Source organism: Cebus imitator, unplaced genomic scaffold (genome assembly GCF_001604975.1).
Source record: "Cebus imitator isolate Cc_AM_T3 unplaced genomic scaffold, Cebus_imitator-1.0 Scaffold92, whole genome shotgun sequence".
In the NCBI taxonomy this organism is placed as follows: domain Eukaryota; kingdom Metazoa; phylum Chordata; class Mammalia; order Primates; family Cebidae; genus Cebus; species Cebus imitator.
In genome coordinates, this window is record NW_016107407.1 from 11,600,218 (window position 1) to 11,614,895 (window position 14,678).

Consider the following 14,678-nt stretch of genomic DNA (forward strand, 5'->3'; position numbering starts at 1 on the left):
CACCACCACCAACAACAAAAAACGTATTGTAATATTTGAACTTAATTGCCAGGTTCAAATGTTAAAATGTTGGCTCAAGGAAAGTCTAAATTATGTATATCCTATATGTATTGAAAATGGAACTACTTAAGTTTATTAATTCCAAACTAATGAATATGTTAAAAATGTAATATGCCAGCATAATACTATATATATATTCACAATGTGTATGATAAGCTGTTGGATACAAGCATAATATTCTATAGTCTGAATAATTGTGTTTAAACCATGAACTTCTGTTAAAATGTGATATACCAACAAATACAAAATATAGCAAAAGGTATCTGTGTTTCTGACAGATATATTTAACCAATGTTTATGATATATAAGAAGGGATTCTTTGCTTAGTTATGATTTCCTCTAGGTTATTTTAGTAATGGAATTGTATATTTTGGAAACTTAGAGAACAAAATTACCCTGAACTCAATTGAATTTCTTCCGGTTATAAAACAAGGGGAGGCAGACTTTGTGGTGTGCCTTAAAACTCTAAGGATTATTAACTCAAGAAACCATAATAGTTAACTTGCTATAGCATCATCATCAAGAAGACAGCTCTTCTGTCTAGATTTTCAAATTCTCAAATGCCTCTCCTACCCACATGTAGCCATGAGCTAGGAAGGTTGGTATTACATGACTATATAATAGTCAGAGGTGGGTAATCTGATAGGCAGATTGATAGGTAGAGAAGTTCATGATACTTTGATCATAAACAGCCAACATTGATAAAAGTACTCTTAACAATGTACATAGCATATAATAATATGAGAAAATAATTTAATTGCTTGGGAGATATAGCCCCAAATAACAAGGTAATCACATACTCTTTCACCTATTCTAATTCTGGTTATTTTTCAAACGGCCAAGTTCTGATTGCTCAAATGAATGCAATATAATAAAAGTATTTTAAATGTAAAATGACTTATTAGACTTAGAAACTAAAAGTTAGAAGCAATATATGCACCAAGAAATGAGTACAAGGAAATTAAATGAAAAAGTAGTTTAGGTAGCAAAATACTCTATTGGAGTTGGCTAAAACTCTCATTTGTGATTCTATATAATCTCTTAAATTCTTTACAAAGAAATATTTCACTGAGACATTAGTTTGGGAGGTACTTAATAGTACAGATTTTAGGAAAATAGTTACAAAAAAAGAGCTTGTTACTTTAGTTTCCACTCTAGTTAAAGCAGACACAAAATCATTTTATATTTTTTAAATTTTATTGAGATAAGAAATGTTTCTTTATCAGATCCATTAGAGATAAGCCACCAAAAACAAACCTATGTCTTATAAACATAATAAGAGATACTGCTCACATGTCCTCAGGATTAAAGGAGCCCTGATTGTAACTTAGATAGATAAAAATCCCATGAAGAATCAGCACAACCATTGCCTGTTCAATGCTCACTCTTCTCGAACTTGGAGTACACAAGTAGCAACAGAAAATAGAAGTGCAGGTAACAGACTACAAGAGACACAACATATCAGAGGTTAATAAGAAGCCATGCCAATTGGCTTAGGTAAAGAGTTCATGACCAAAAATCCAAAAGCCAGTGCAACCAAAAAAAAGATAAATAAATGGGACCTAATTAAACTAAAAAACTTCTGCACAGCAAAGGAAATAATCAGCAACGCAAACAGACAACACACAGAGTAGGAGAAAATTTTTGCAGACTACATATTTGAAAGGACTAATATCCAGAATCTACAAGGAACTCAAACAAATCAGCAAGAACAAAACAAATAATCCCATCAAAAAGTGGGCAAAGAATATGAATAGACAATTCTCAAAAGAAGATGTACAAATAGCCAACAAACATATGAAAAATGCTGAATATCACTAATGATCAGCAAAATGCAAATCAAAATCACAATGAGATACCACCTTACTCCTGCAAGAATGGCCATAATTTAAAAATAAAGAAATAACAGATGTTGGCATAGATATGGTTAAAAGGGAACACTTTGACACTCCTTGTGGGAATATAAACTAGTATAACCATTATGGAAAACATAGAGATTCCTTAAATAAGGAAACATGTTCATAGTGGAATCTCTACGGTAAACATAGAAATTCCTCAAGTAACTGAAAGAAGAACTACTGTTTGCTCTAGCAATCCTATTACTGGGTATCTACCCAGGGGAAAAGAAGTCATTATATGAAAAAGACACTTGTACATGCACGTTTATAGCAGCACAATTCACAACTGCAAAAATATGGAACTAGCCTAAGTGTCCATCAACCAACGAGTAGATAAAGAAAATAATAAATATATTCACCCTGGATTACTACTCAGCCATAAAAAGGAATGAAATCATGTCATTCGCAGCAACCTGGATGGAGTTGGAGACCATTATTTTAAGTGAAGTAACTCAGGAATGGAAAATCAAACATCATATGTTCTCACTTACAAGCAGGAGATAAGCTATGAGAATGCAAAGGCATAAGAATGATATAATGGACTTTGGAGACTTGGGGGGAAGGGTATGAGTGGGGTGAGGGATAAAAGACCACACATTGGGTACAGTGTACATTCCTCAGGTGACGGGTGTACCAAAATCTCAGAAATCACCACTAAAGAACTTTTCCATGCAACCAAAATTAGTGAAAAAAAAAAAAAAAAAAAAAAAAGAAGAAGCCATGTCAAGAAGTGGACATTTGAAGGGAAATCTGGAGGTGTTCTTGCAATTTTTGCTTTTTTCTGCTTATTTTATATATATATATATATATATATATATATATAAAGCATTGAGTTAGAATACATTGGTTCAAACCAGTGTACCTCTAGTCTTGATCAAAACAAGTAACTCTGGCTTTTTCCTTATATATTTTACAAGAGATAATTTAGGTGATCTTTAGGTTTCTATGCCGCTGTAAAATTCTGAGACTGTTAATTCTCTTGTCCACAGTGAGTCATGCTTCTCTAATGCAATGCATTTACTTTTTGATCACGCTTGTGAGTTATTGATCTTTGTACTCTAAGTGGGCTATGCCAGATTAACTGAAACAGATTAGCTCAGAGAAAACCCCAGATTAACTTTAAGAGGTGACTTAATACTCCTTTTCTGACCTGTTGAATTTTAACAGAAGAAAATAAAGCATGGTAAAAAGAATTACTTATATTTCTCACTTTTCATTCATTACTAGGTGGGATAATTTTATTTATTCATTTATTTATTTATTTATTTTTTGAGACAGAGTCTCGCTCTGTCACCCAGGCTGGGGTGCAATGATGTAATCTTAGCTCACTGCAGCCTCTGCCTCCAAGGCTCCAACAATTTTTCTGCCACAGACTCCCAGGTAGCTGGGATTACAGTGCTTGCCACTACGCCTGGCTTATTTTTGTAGAGACGGGGTTCACCATGTTGGCCAGGCTAATCTCAAACTCCTGACCTCACGTGATCCACCCACCTTGGCCTCCCAAAGTGCTGGAATTATAGGCATGAGATACCTCACCCAGCCTGGGAGAAAATTTTTTAAAATATTAGTAAGAGCAATTTTCCATATTCATACAGTCATAGCTCATACTATATTTAACTAGAGAAAAATTGCCATTAAATACTCTTAAGCAAATTAAGTATGTGTAGTTTTCATTTGCACATTATCTGTTCAAAGTATGCTATGCAAATTGTAGCAAAGGATGGGGAGAAACGTAATGGCCCATATAGATGTGTAATGCATGGATATGGACTAACTGATCTGAGTAATGAGCCAAAACTATGAATTTAATAACTGTGAGCATAAGTTACCACTGCTCTGTTGAATAAACACTGTACCCTTGACCTCTGATCTTCTCAACAGAGGAGTGGAGTTGGTCCTAAAGGCAGTCAGACAAAGAAAGGCACATGGACACAGAGAGGGGAACATCACACACCAGGGCCTGCCGGGGGTGGGGAGGGGATAGGGGAGGGGTAGCAGGGGGTGGGGGTTTGGGGAGGGATAACATTAGGAGAAATACCTAATGTAGATGATGGGGGGATGGATGCAGCAAACCACCATGGCATGTGTATACCTGTGTAACAAACCTGCACAATCTGCACATGTAACCCAGAACTTAAAGCATAATTTAAAAAAAAAGAAAGGCACATAATCAATATAAATACATTGCTGCTTCTGGAAAGTACTAGAAAAAGTATAAGTCTTATCAATGGATGATACCCACTGACTTCTCTCATCAGCTTGCTCCTTTTTATTAGGAAAAAGCCATACACTGAGTGCACCTTTTAGAAACATTGCCTATCCACAGCCATGACTGTCTTCAGGCTACCTCACTGTGCATGTGTCTAAAATCACTGCAGTCATCAGCAGGGTCCAGAAAAAATTTGAGTGCCACTAGCAAGGGGACAAAGTTTTTGTTCTCCAGTTATTAACATTTTTGACTTGCAGAGGTGGACAATATTGAGCTCCAGGTATTTAAAGTTGATCTCAATCAACACGTACCATAGGAAAGAAGGTGCACGTAAGGTTACTCCTTAAACATAGAGAGTAAGGCAACATATGCAATCAATCAGGGGCTGATAATGGAGTTTTTCTGGTGTGGGTACATGCATGGTATTTGTAACGCAGTAAGATTTTATCCTCTACAGAAATTGTAGGTATGTAAATAGAGACCCCTTTGTGCTTGACTTAGAGCATTCATGCAGCACATGAGCTCTTGAGAACACTGGACACACATTAAGTCATTAATCCTCACCACTGCTTCTCCCCATAAACCACATATTATTATTCTTTAATGGTTGACGAAATTCAGTCCGAAGGATAATTGCCTTGCTCAAGGCCACAGAGGGAACCTGTGGCAGAAGAGAATTAGACTTGAGTGATTTTTGGCCTGCAGGCTTGTACTAGGACCACCAGGTCATGTGAGATGGAAGAGCCTTTCTTGAACTGTATGCAGTATGTGTGTGTGTGTGTGTGTGTGTGTGTGTGTGTGTGTGTACACACTCATGTCTGCAGAGATAAGTATACATATTGGAACAGCAAGGCCCTATAGCCAATGTATCCTTTAATTAATTTCAATATTAGAATAGCATTTACAGTTTTGTGTTACATTTAACTCTGAAATTTCTTCTCCTCCTTTTCCATTTCTTTGTTTTGTTTAAGATACAGTAATCCTGGGCAACAAATAAAAAGGCTGAAAACAGAAGAGCTTATTCTGAATTATAGCGTGCCACCAGAAAGATTTTTTGGAACTAGCTAACCAATCACAAAGTGTTAACTCATTTTATTAACTTCTTTGATGAATGAATTGCTTTTCTGTGTAGACAGGTGCTCTAGCATCATGGTGAAATGTGCAAGTACAGGGCTCAAAACCACTGGAATTAGAATTCTGGCTCTACTTCTTATTATCTGCATGATCTCAGAAAGCAACACAAACACTCTGATACAGTTTGGCTCTATGTCCCCATCCATATCTTCTGTCAGATTGTAATCCCCATGTGTCAGGGAAGGGGCCTGGTGGGAGGTGATTGAATTATGGAGGCAGATTTCCCCCTTGCTGTTCTTGTGTGAGTGAGGTCTCATGAGATTGATGGTTTAAAAGTGTGGCATCTCCATCTTCGCTCTTTTTCTCCGGCTTCACTGTGGTAAGATGTGTTGCTTCCCCTTCGCCTTCCGCCATGATTGTAAGTTTCTTGAGGCCTCCCCAGCCACGCAGAACTATGAGTCAATTAAATCTCTTTTCTTTATAAATTACCCAGTCTCAAGTAATTCTTTATAGCAGTGTGAGAATGGACTAATACACCCTCTGTCTCAGTTTCCTCATGAGCAAAATAGGAATAGTAACAGGATTATGTCAGAGGACTTTTGTGAGGACGATATGAGTCAACGTATCTGTAAGTGCTTAGAAGTGTTCTGGCCACACAGGAAGAATCCAATAGAGGTTAGGTATCATCGTCATCGTCGTCATTACAAATATATAAGAGATGGAAGCTATTTTTTCAAACCAAGCCTGCAGTCAGTATTTATGTCCTTTTTTAAAAAGTACTTTTCTTTATAACAGTTAAAAGGTAAACATTAAATAAATAAATAAGTAAGTAAGTAAAATCAGGATAAAACAATTTAAGGACAGGGGAACCAGAAAGCCCAGAAAGAAATGCCATATTCTCAGATATTGGCTCATATCCTCATTCTGAATAAAATTGCTGACATATATCTTCATATACAGTTCAACATTCACTTTTCATTTGGTGGGCTTGTATCATAAAGGAAGTTTTCTATAGGTAAACATGAGTTTCAAGGCTGTTGTAATAAGAATGGTTGATTGCCAGGTTCTTCTGTTCTAGGGGTCAATTCAGATCACTGGTTCAGAATGAAAGCATACCAGTATCACACTGATATGGTTACCCTCATCATGAAACATAGGTATATGGTACCATCAGATTGGACCAGGCAATGATAAACACATTAGGTAAATGAAGCACATAGACATATTGCTTATAGACAGAAAATAACACCATGTGCTTTGGTCCCAAAATAATCAGAATTTTAAAAGCTTCTTGGAAATTAAAAATATGATGATGATCAAAGTTAGACAGAAGACTTGGAAGATAAGATTTAAAAATCTCCTAAAAAAACTCAACAGATAAAAGCTTAAAAATATAAGGGAAAGATGAGTATCGGAAAAATTGATGTAGTAGATTCAAGAGCCAACTCCTAGGAGGTCAACAAAGAGAGAACTAGAGCAAATACAGAGAAAGAAATTATCAAAGAATTGATAAGAAAGAATACCCAGAACTGAAGGCCATTATCCCTCAAATTAAAAGAGCCCATCAAGCCAAAATGAATAAATAAAACTCCTAAACTTTTAAATACTTCAGTGAAATTTTAGAACATCAAGGATAAAGAAGGAGATTCTTAAAGCTTCAAGAGAAAGAGATAACATTGCCTACAAAGGAAACTGTTAATCTTTGAAGAACACAGGACGTCTCATCAACACTTCTAGATTCCAAGAGACAATGGAGAAAGGCCTTTAACATTATTGGGAAAAAAATTATTTTTGCTCTAAAAGTCTATGCCTGTCCAAACTGTCAATGAAATGTAAAAATATAATAAAGATATTTCTGGACATGCAAACATTTAAAGAGTTTACCTGTCATTTAGCTTTCCTTAAGCTTCTTGAGAATGTGCTTTAGCAAAATAATAAAGGAAAGTAAGAGACACCTGTTCTGGTGTTCTAGGAATCAGAGGAAAGAGCAGGGCAGAGGACTGAGGGATGCAGAGAAGAGCATCTGGAAAAAAAAAGGAGCTCTACGAATATGACCATGACCATACAGTTCTTTGGAGAATAGAGACGCTGAGGACAGAAGACTAAAGACTTTAAAACTATAAGGGAAAATGATTTAGCATACTTTTCAGCCTAGCAATAAAAAGATTTATGAGGTCAAATTAGTTACATACTTTACTGATTTTCAGCTTTAAGAATTATCCTATAGATAGATGATGGAGACTTGATTATGATAACCAAAAAACTATTATCAGTATTTTAATACCCAAATAAAAGTACGGAAGAGAAAAGTTAAGAAGTGGAGAGGGGAGTATGGAAAAGAGGTAAAAAGAAGAGTCACTACATTAATCTAAGAAATATACTAAATGGTAGACACACTTAAAAAAAGTTATAGATGTACCAGGGTGCCCTCATTTAACAAATTATGCAAGGGAGAAATAAAGTCTGACACATGATAAGCCGCATCGAGATTAAGCTAAACCTTGTGGATCAAATGTAATAAACATTCTAACGAACTAACACTAAAACCTCAGTGAGGACCGCAAAAAACACCACATCAATTCAATGTAAATCTCAGATGGTGTGGCTGCTATTGGATTTCTTGATCTCATAGCCACCATGTTCCACGAAAGCCTAACACAACATAGCTATTTTAGAGAGAGACTCATAGTTTGATTTGCCAACTATTAAATGTTTCTACTGGTACTATATGATACAATGTATTGGATAAAAAAAAATACTGATTAAAGCATAAAAGCAAGTATAAATGATTATGACATCTTTCAAAAATAAGCCAGTTTTGCTGTCAATATCAAAATCTCTTGTGGTAGAATGGCTTCTTTTCCTCTCAGAGAAGTATGAAGAAAATACCACCTCATTATTTTAAATTTTACCCCCAGTTTATTTATTTTTTAATAAAAATATGCCTTATTTGTATTGATTTTAGACTTTGATACTCATTCTTGGTTTTAAGTGACTTTTAACTAATCCCAACCCAAATCTGTTATCAAAGAAAACGATTTTCAACCACTAAGTCTATTCAAAAATGTTCTCATAGGTTGCCATGAAACGGTCAGCATTTTGAATAAATCTTTGGAATAAGCATTGAGCCTCAGATTGTTTGTTTATAAAAGGATATACTCTGTATAAATATTTGGACACTCTTTAGGTTGAGGTAGTTGGCATTCCTTTTTCTAAGAATTTTTCAGATTTTTACACATATTCTAACATGAAAGAAAGTTTTCCTTTTATATAGCCAAAATTCATTCTATGCAGCCACTCTGTCAATACTTCCATGGTCTTTTAGTGCTGACTGCATGTACCTTTTATGAGGCATTTTGGTCTCAGTTTTTTGCACAAGCATGTCATTGATCACAGTGGACAAAACAATAACAAAACTAAGGAAAAATTAAAATTTTTAGACAGATAATTACATCTTTAGTACAGGGCACAAAAATGTATCATTGCATATTTGTCATCGTTTTTAATAGAGAAAAGGTCAGGTTTAAAATTATAAAATAGACTTTTTATAAAATAAAAACTTCCGGTTATAAGAAGGAGAATATTAAAACAATTTTTTATCTTACTATAAAATCACAGGGCCAAATATTACATTTGTAGTAGAGAACTCAAACTCTATTAAAATAAGTATCATAAATGCTGCTTAGTGATTTAAAATGTAGTTCTTGGTATAATGGGGGAAATTACTATTATATTTTTAGCTATGATTTCATTGCCTTCTGTGGTTATATATGCTAAAATAACAGATAGCTTTAGTTACCACATTTCTCAATTCCTGGGCAAATATCCACCAATACTCTTGCTAGGTGAAACATTCCAACATTCACCTGAGAAGCTAATTTAAATGCTCCAGGTAACAACGCTAGCAGAAATTTTTAGCATGCTTTTCAAGGAACCATACATTAGACTAGTATTTCAGATACAACTGTAAACAATTAAGCATGCAACAATTTCATTGCTAGTTAATGATGAGGCTTTAGAACATTTTTCTTCTTTTTTTTGTTTCTATTCATATAAAGGGCAGGAAACTTTGAATATGATTGGATTATGAAAGATTACAAAACACGATCAAGAATAAAATCTGTTATTCTGGAAGACAAGTGCAAAAAATCCATGTTTCTTATCTCATTCCTTAATTAATGATAGAAAGTTCTATCACCTGCATCTGCCTAATTACTGGTTATTTTTAGCAACACACTCCAGGATTTTAGAAAATTTCACATTCAATCAAATGGGTAAGTTTTGAAGCCCTGAAAGTCTCATTCATTGAAGTTACTGGGCAGTATTGCTAAGCAGGAAGTTTCTAAGCAAACACTCACAAAAGCAGTGGATTTCAAACATTACCTTTGTGTGTAGCAGCCTTCCGCTGGGCAGGAGTTGCCGCTGTTTGCACCTGCTGCTGTTTGACCAAATTTCCTTCACTCCCAGTTCTCAAAATCTTCTCACCTAAGCTGATTTTTTTCTGTTTGCTGTTCAAATCATCCCGCTTAGCTGATGGCAGCTTAGAAGCTGCGTTAGAGAAGAAAGGTCTAGCCAAGCGAGAGGGTTTGGACATTTTAAATGGCAGAAAAAACAACAAGAAAAAAAAAAAAAACACCCACAAACTCCAGAATGTTACCTGCTGGGACAGCAGATTCTAAAAAATCCTTTGGGCTTCACTTTTCAACGGACACAGTTACAGTATGAAGTGCAGCTGGACAGAAAGTGCTGGGCTCCCACGTGGATCTCTTTTAAACACAAGGCGTCAGGCAGCCCCATAGCCCATTTACGGGACCTGTGGAATGTAAATCTGTGTATCTAAGATGCCGGTGACAGTTTTGCAGTGGTAAATGCTCCAATTCAGAGCAGACAGCAGATGCTGCATTAGGCAATATGAAACACACACACACACACACACACACACACACGCACGATACTCCCTTGCATACAGAGACTACACATCAGACAGCCTAGAAATGGAAAAAGAATGTAAATATTACCCCACCCACTCAGGTACAATACATAAAAATGAGCCAGATGTGTGGTTTGTATTATTAAGTACATACCACGTTCAGTTTCCAGGCATTAGTTCAAGCAAATACTTCCTTGCTTTACCACATTCCTATAGTATATTCCAAGAGGTGACCATGTAATGAATGCCCACCTTACATAATTACTTCTCCTGTTGTTTATAGAACAGGCACAGCACCATGACAAAGTAAGAAAACAGCAGGACGTAATTTCCATACCTCTTCGGGCTGCCTTAGGCTACGGACTAATTGATAAAGAGGGCAATTGTGTGTCTGTGTGGTGTGTTGTGGGATGTGTATATATGTGTGTATGTGCACGTGTGTGTGTCAGAGAGAGTGAGTTGGGGGAAGAGATATAAATTATTTTACCTTTTAAAGCGTTTGGAGTTTATTCTAACAGACAAATACTTGTACTCAGTGTGCTTTACAAAAAACAACAGTCATGATGTAAAAATCAAGTGTGTTCAAGGGGTCACATTTTTCAAGGCTGAAAACATTCCTTCCACCAATTGAACACAAAGCCCATACCAGAAGCATACAACCTCTCCCCCACTAAGGATAACCATTTTCCCTCTTAGTTTCCCATGTCAGTGATTTTTATGACTTGAGGTTAAGCTGTTTCCAACCTCAATTATGCTGTGTTCCCTTGGGGAGAGTCTACACAAACTCTCTATGAACTATAAAAAGTTCTTGGAAGATGTGGTCATATAACTCCACTCCAAGTGTAAATACCGTGCTATTCCCCATTTACAGTTGATAAATGTGAAGCTACTTAGCACTTTATCAGACACAGTTATGTGCTGGAAAGAGTATAAATTTTGGAATCAATAGGAACAGGAGTTACTTCTAAATTCTAAACGTGGGCCCAGCCCATGGCAAGTTACCTTCTTTGGCTTTTCATTATTAAAATTGGGATAGTAATTTTTGCCACATAGAGTTACTATATAGATCAACTGAAATGACAAATCTGCACCTTGTCGGGCACATGGTAGCACTCAATAAATACTTTCCTTAGCCCGTTTTTCCAAAATTCAGTTTTAATGATTCCTAACAGGTCTAGCATAGCCTTATAAAAAATGTCAGTTACAAGATCAACTCTTCACTCAGACAACAGAGTCCATAGCAGGATCACACTCATAGCCTCAGCCCTGTAAACTGGGAGGGAAAAATGTGAGAGTAAAGCCTTAATATTATGAGAAGCGTCCTGCAAATGTAATGAACCACCACATTTGCAAACACTGCTGTATCATAAAATCCATCCCATTAAACTTAGTAAAGAATAACTATGAAATTTAAGTGAGCCTTTTACTCTTAATAATTCTGTCCAAATAAGAAAGTCCATGCTTTTATTTCTCCAAATTATCTTTACGTCTGCTGGAGAACTATTGCTTTCTCAGGCTTCTTCAGGTTTCTTCATTTCCCTCATCATATTAGCAGTCGTCTTTCTTTTTCAGGAAAAGATTTCACAAAGAAACTAACTTTGGCTACTTCATAGGCTGTCAAATGAGGAGCATTACAGTTGTGCAGGGATATAGGAGGCAGGTACCAGTCAGGACTCTCCACTCACTAGCCAAGAGGCCACTCCAGAGACCAGGCTCACATTTTAGATTCCTGCCTCAGAATAATGACTGACAGCAACACAGCTTGGACCATGATGGATACAAATCACATGACTCCGAGGGCTGTGGCACCTGGCAAAGGACTTTAGTCTGGAAAGCTGGCTGGAAGGATCAGTGCCAGGAAAGAAGTGTGACTGCATCTTGACACCATTTACAACAGGTGGTTTACCCATGCAGTGTGGATAGAAGCATTTTAGAGGAAAAGAATGACGTTTCATTATAGTACACTTTCCTTTTCTGGGAGAGTAAGTATAATTAGACTAATTTTACAAAGAGAGGGGGCAAAAATCAAAGTGATTATGCTGTAGGCGACTTGTAGAGTTGGAATTGTATTAGGTTCTCCAAAAAAACAGAGCCAATGGGAGTTGTGTATATATATGATACCATGATGATATATGTATGTATATGTCCATATATACATATGTGTATATATTCATTTGTATGCATATACAAATGTCCTTCGACTTACAATGGGGGTAGGTTCTGATAAACCCATTGAAAGTTGAAAATAGGGTAAGTAAAAAATGCGTTGATTATACCTAGCATGCCAAACATTACAGCTTAGCCAATCCTGCTTTAAACTTGCCCAGAACACTTAAAGTAGCCTACAGTTGGGCAAACCGTCTTCCTACACAAAACAATGTAGAGTATCTGTTGTTTACCCTCACGATTGTGTGGCTGACCAGGGGTGTGGCTCGCTGCTGCCGCCCAGCATATAAAGGGGGTAGTGTATTGTATATCACTAGCCTGGGAATAGATCACAATTCAAAGTTCAAAGGATGGTTTCTACTGAATGCATATTCTTTTCCCACCATTGTAAAGTCAAAAAGTCCTAAGTTGAACTATCATAAGTTGGGGACTGTGTGTATATCAACAGAATAAATACATATGTACGACATAGATGTCTGCACCGCTGGGGTGGGGGTGGAGTGGAGGGTGGCCAGGGCAGCTTTCTTTAGGCCATGGTGGTTTTTCCAAACCTGAAAGACAACAGAATCAGCTGGGGAGACTCTTTAAAAAATCAACATTTCTGGACTCCATCTCAGGCCCAATGAATTAGAATTTCTGGAAAAAGCCCAAGAGAGGGTCCCAGAAATTTATAAAAGCAATTCTTGGCTAGGCACGGTGGCTTATGCCTGTCATCCCAGCACTTTAGGAGGCCGAGGTAGGTGGATCCCTTGAGGTTAGGAGTTCGAGACCATTCTAGTCAACATGTTGAAACCTTGTTTCTACTAAAAATACAAAACTTAGCCAGGGCATGGTGGCACATGCCTATAGTCCCAGGAGGCTGAGGCCGGAGGATCACCTGAGCCCAGGAGGCAGAGGTTGTGCTACTGCACTCCAGCCTGGGTGACAGTGAGATCCTGACTTTAAAAAAAAAAAAAAAAAAAAAGCAATTCTCAGGTGATTGTCATGTTCAGTGGGCTTTGGAAACAGCTGCTTGTCTGAGCCACTGGAAGCATCTCCCTTCCCTGTGCCTATGCTAGCAGCTACTGGATCCGACTTTCCTAGGCTGCCCTCCCAGGTGCTACTGCATCTTAGGGGATAGGTCACTTGCAGGTCTGCTTGCTTATATTTGCTTCTTCCATTTTGTAGGGACTACCTGCCATCAACAGGTTATGTCCCTTTATGGGGGCACTGGGGAGCCCTCCTGAGAGCACCAAGCTCATTTCACTTGTCACCTAATCAGAGTTTCAGTGATTATGCTTGGTTTGAGCTGGAATACTTGGGGTAAATGTATCCCCTGACATCAAGAAACAGACTTCACATATCTGCACCCAAAATCATGAATCTGTTTAAATAAGGCTGGTTCATCCACAAGGTCAATATTTTAAAGTCCATTGAAGAGCACCACGTGGTTTATTATTCTTTTTCTCCATTCACTGGAAGTATCCTGGAATGCTTTGTCATTTTAGCGTATATCAAACCCTCAGGCCATCATAAAGGCTGAACACAGGGGCCGAGATCAACAATGCATGGCATATTTTTATTTTAAACCAAGAAAAGAAGAGAAAGTTGATACAGAAACATTTGCTTGGTCATGCAGTTTCAAGCCTGCATAACAGAAAACCGTTATAAAAAATAAAAAGCGGAAATAAAGAAGACAGGTTTTATTATTTTTTTTCTACCCTTACCTCATTCCTAACAAAGGATGTGAGTTGGCTTGCAAAATACATACACTACTAAGATAAGATTTGTGTGACATTAAAATAAGAAATGAATAATCATGGAGTCTGGAGGAAAAGAAATTTGGCTGCGAGCTTCCTAGCACCAAAGCAAAAAGGAAAGAGAAGAGTTTGTAGAGTCTATGTTATTTTTATCATTAGTTTGATTCCAAAAATAAGAAAGGAGCCATTAGATCACAAAGATTTTGTTTGAATTGTGAGTTATCTCAGAGTAAAAGACCAGTTTCTAGAGAACAAACCTTGTCTCCCTCTGGGAATAATACACACCTATAAAACTTATTCCAGGGACGCTGCTTTATTCTGGAAGAGACAATGTCTCTCCTATGATCAGTAAGCATCTTGCCCATCTACTCCAGAGTGCAAGACTTCCGGACTGAGGTAATTCACCAGTGATCAGGTTTGCTCTGAGGTTTACTTTGAATTTGTGGGTTTTATTCCTTTTTCTATTTTTTTTTTTTTGAGACAGAGTACCACTCTATTGCCCAGGCTGGAGTGCAGTGGCACAATCTCAGCTCACTGCAACCTCTGCCTCCTGGGTTCAAGGAATTCTCATGCCTCATCCTCCTGAGTAGCTGAGATTATGG

The 14,678-nt window shown here is 37.1% G+C and overlaps 1 protein-coding gene across 12 annotated transcripts in view; it reads right to left on the reverse strand.

Moving 5' to 3' along the window:
• Positions 1-9,862, reverse strand: part of KIAA1217 (KIAA1217 ortholog) — a 498,057-nt gene extending 488,195 nt beyond the window's left edge. For 3 of the 12 annotated variants that reach the window (XM_017535542.2, XM_017535545.2, XM_017535543.2), the window contains exon 1: positions 9,625-9,854. In XM_017535542.2, the coding sequence (XP_017391031.1) occupies positions 9,625-9,835 (211 nt within the window). In that variant the 5' untranslated portion in view covers positions 9,836-9,854. Of the gene's footprint in view, positions 1-9,624 lie in introns of all 12 variants that reach the window. The other 9 variants (XM_037740967.1, XM_017535560.2, XM_017535541.2 and 6 more) reach the window with 7 other exon arrangements.
• Between the last annotated feature and the right edge of the window lie 4,816 nt (positions 9,863-14,678).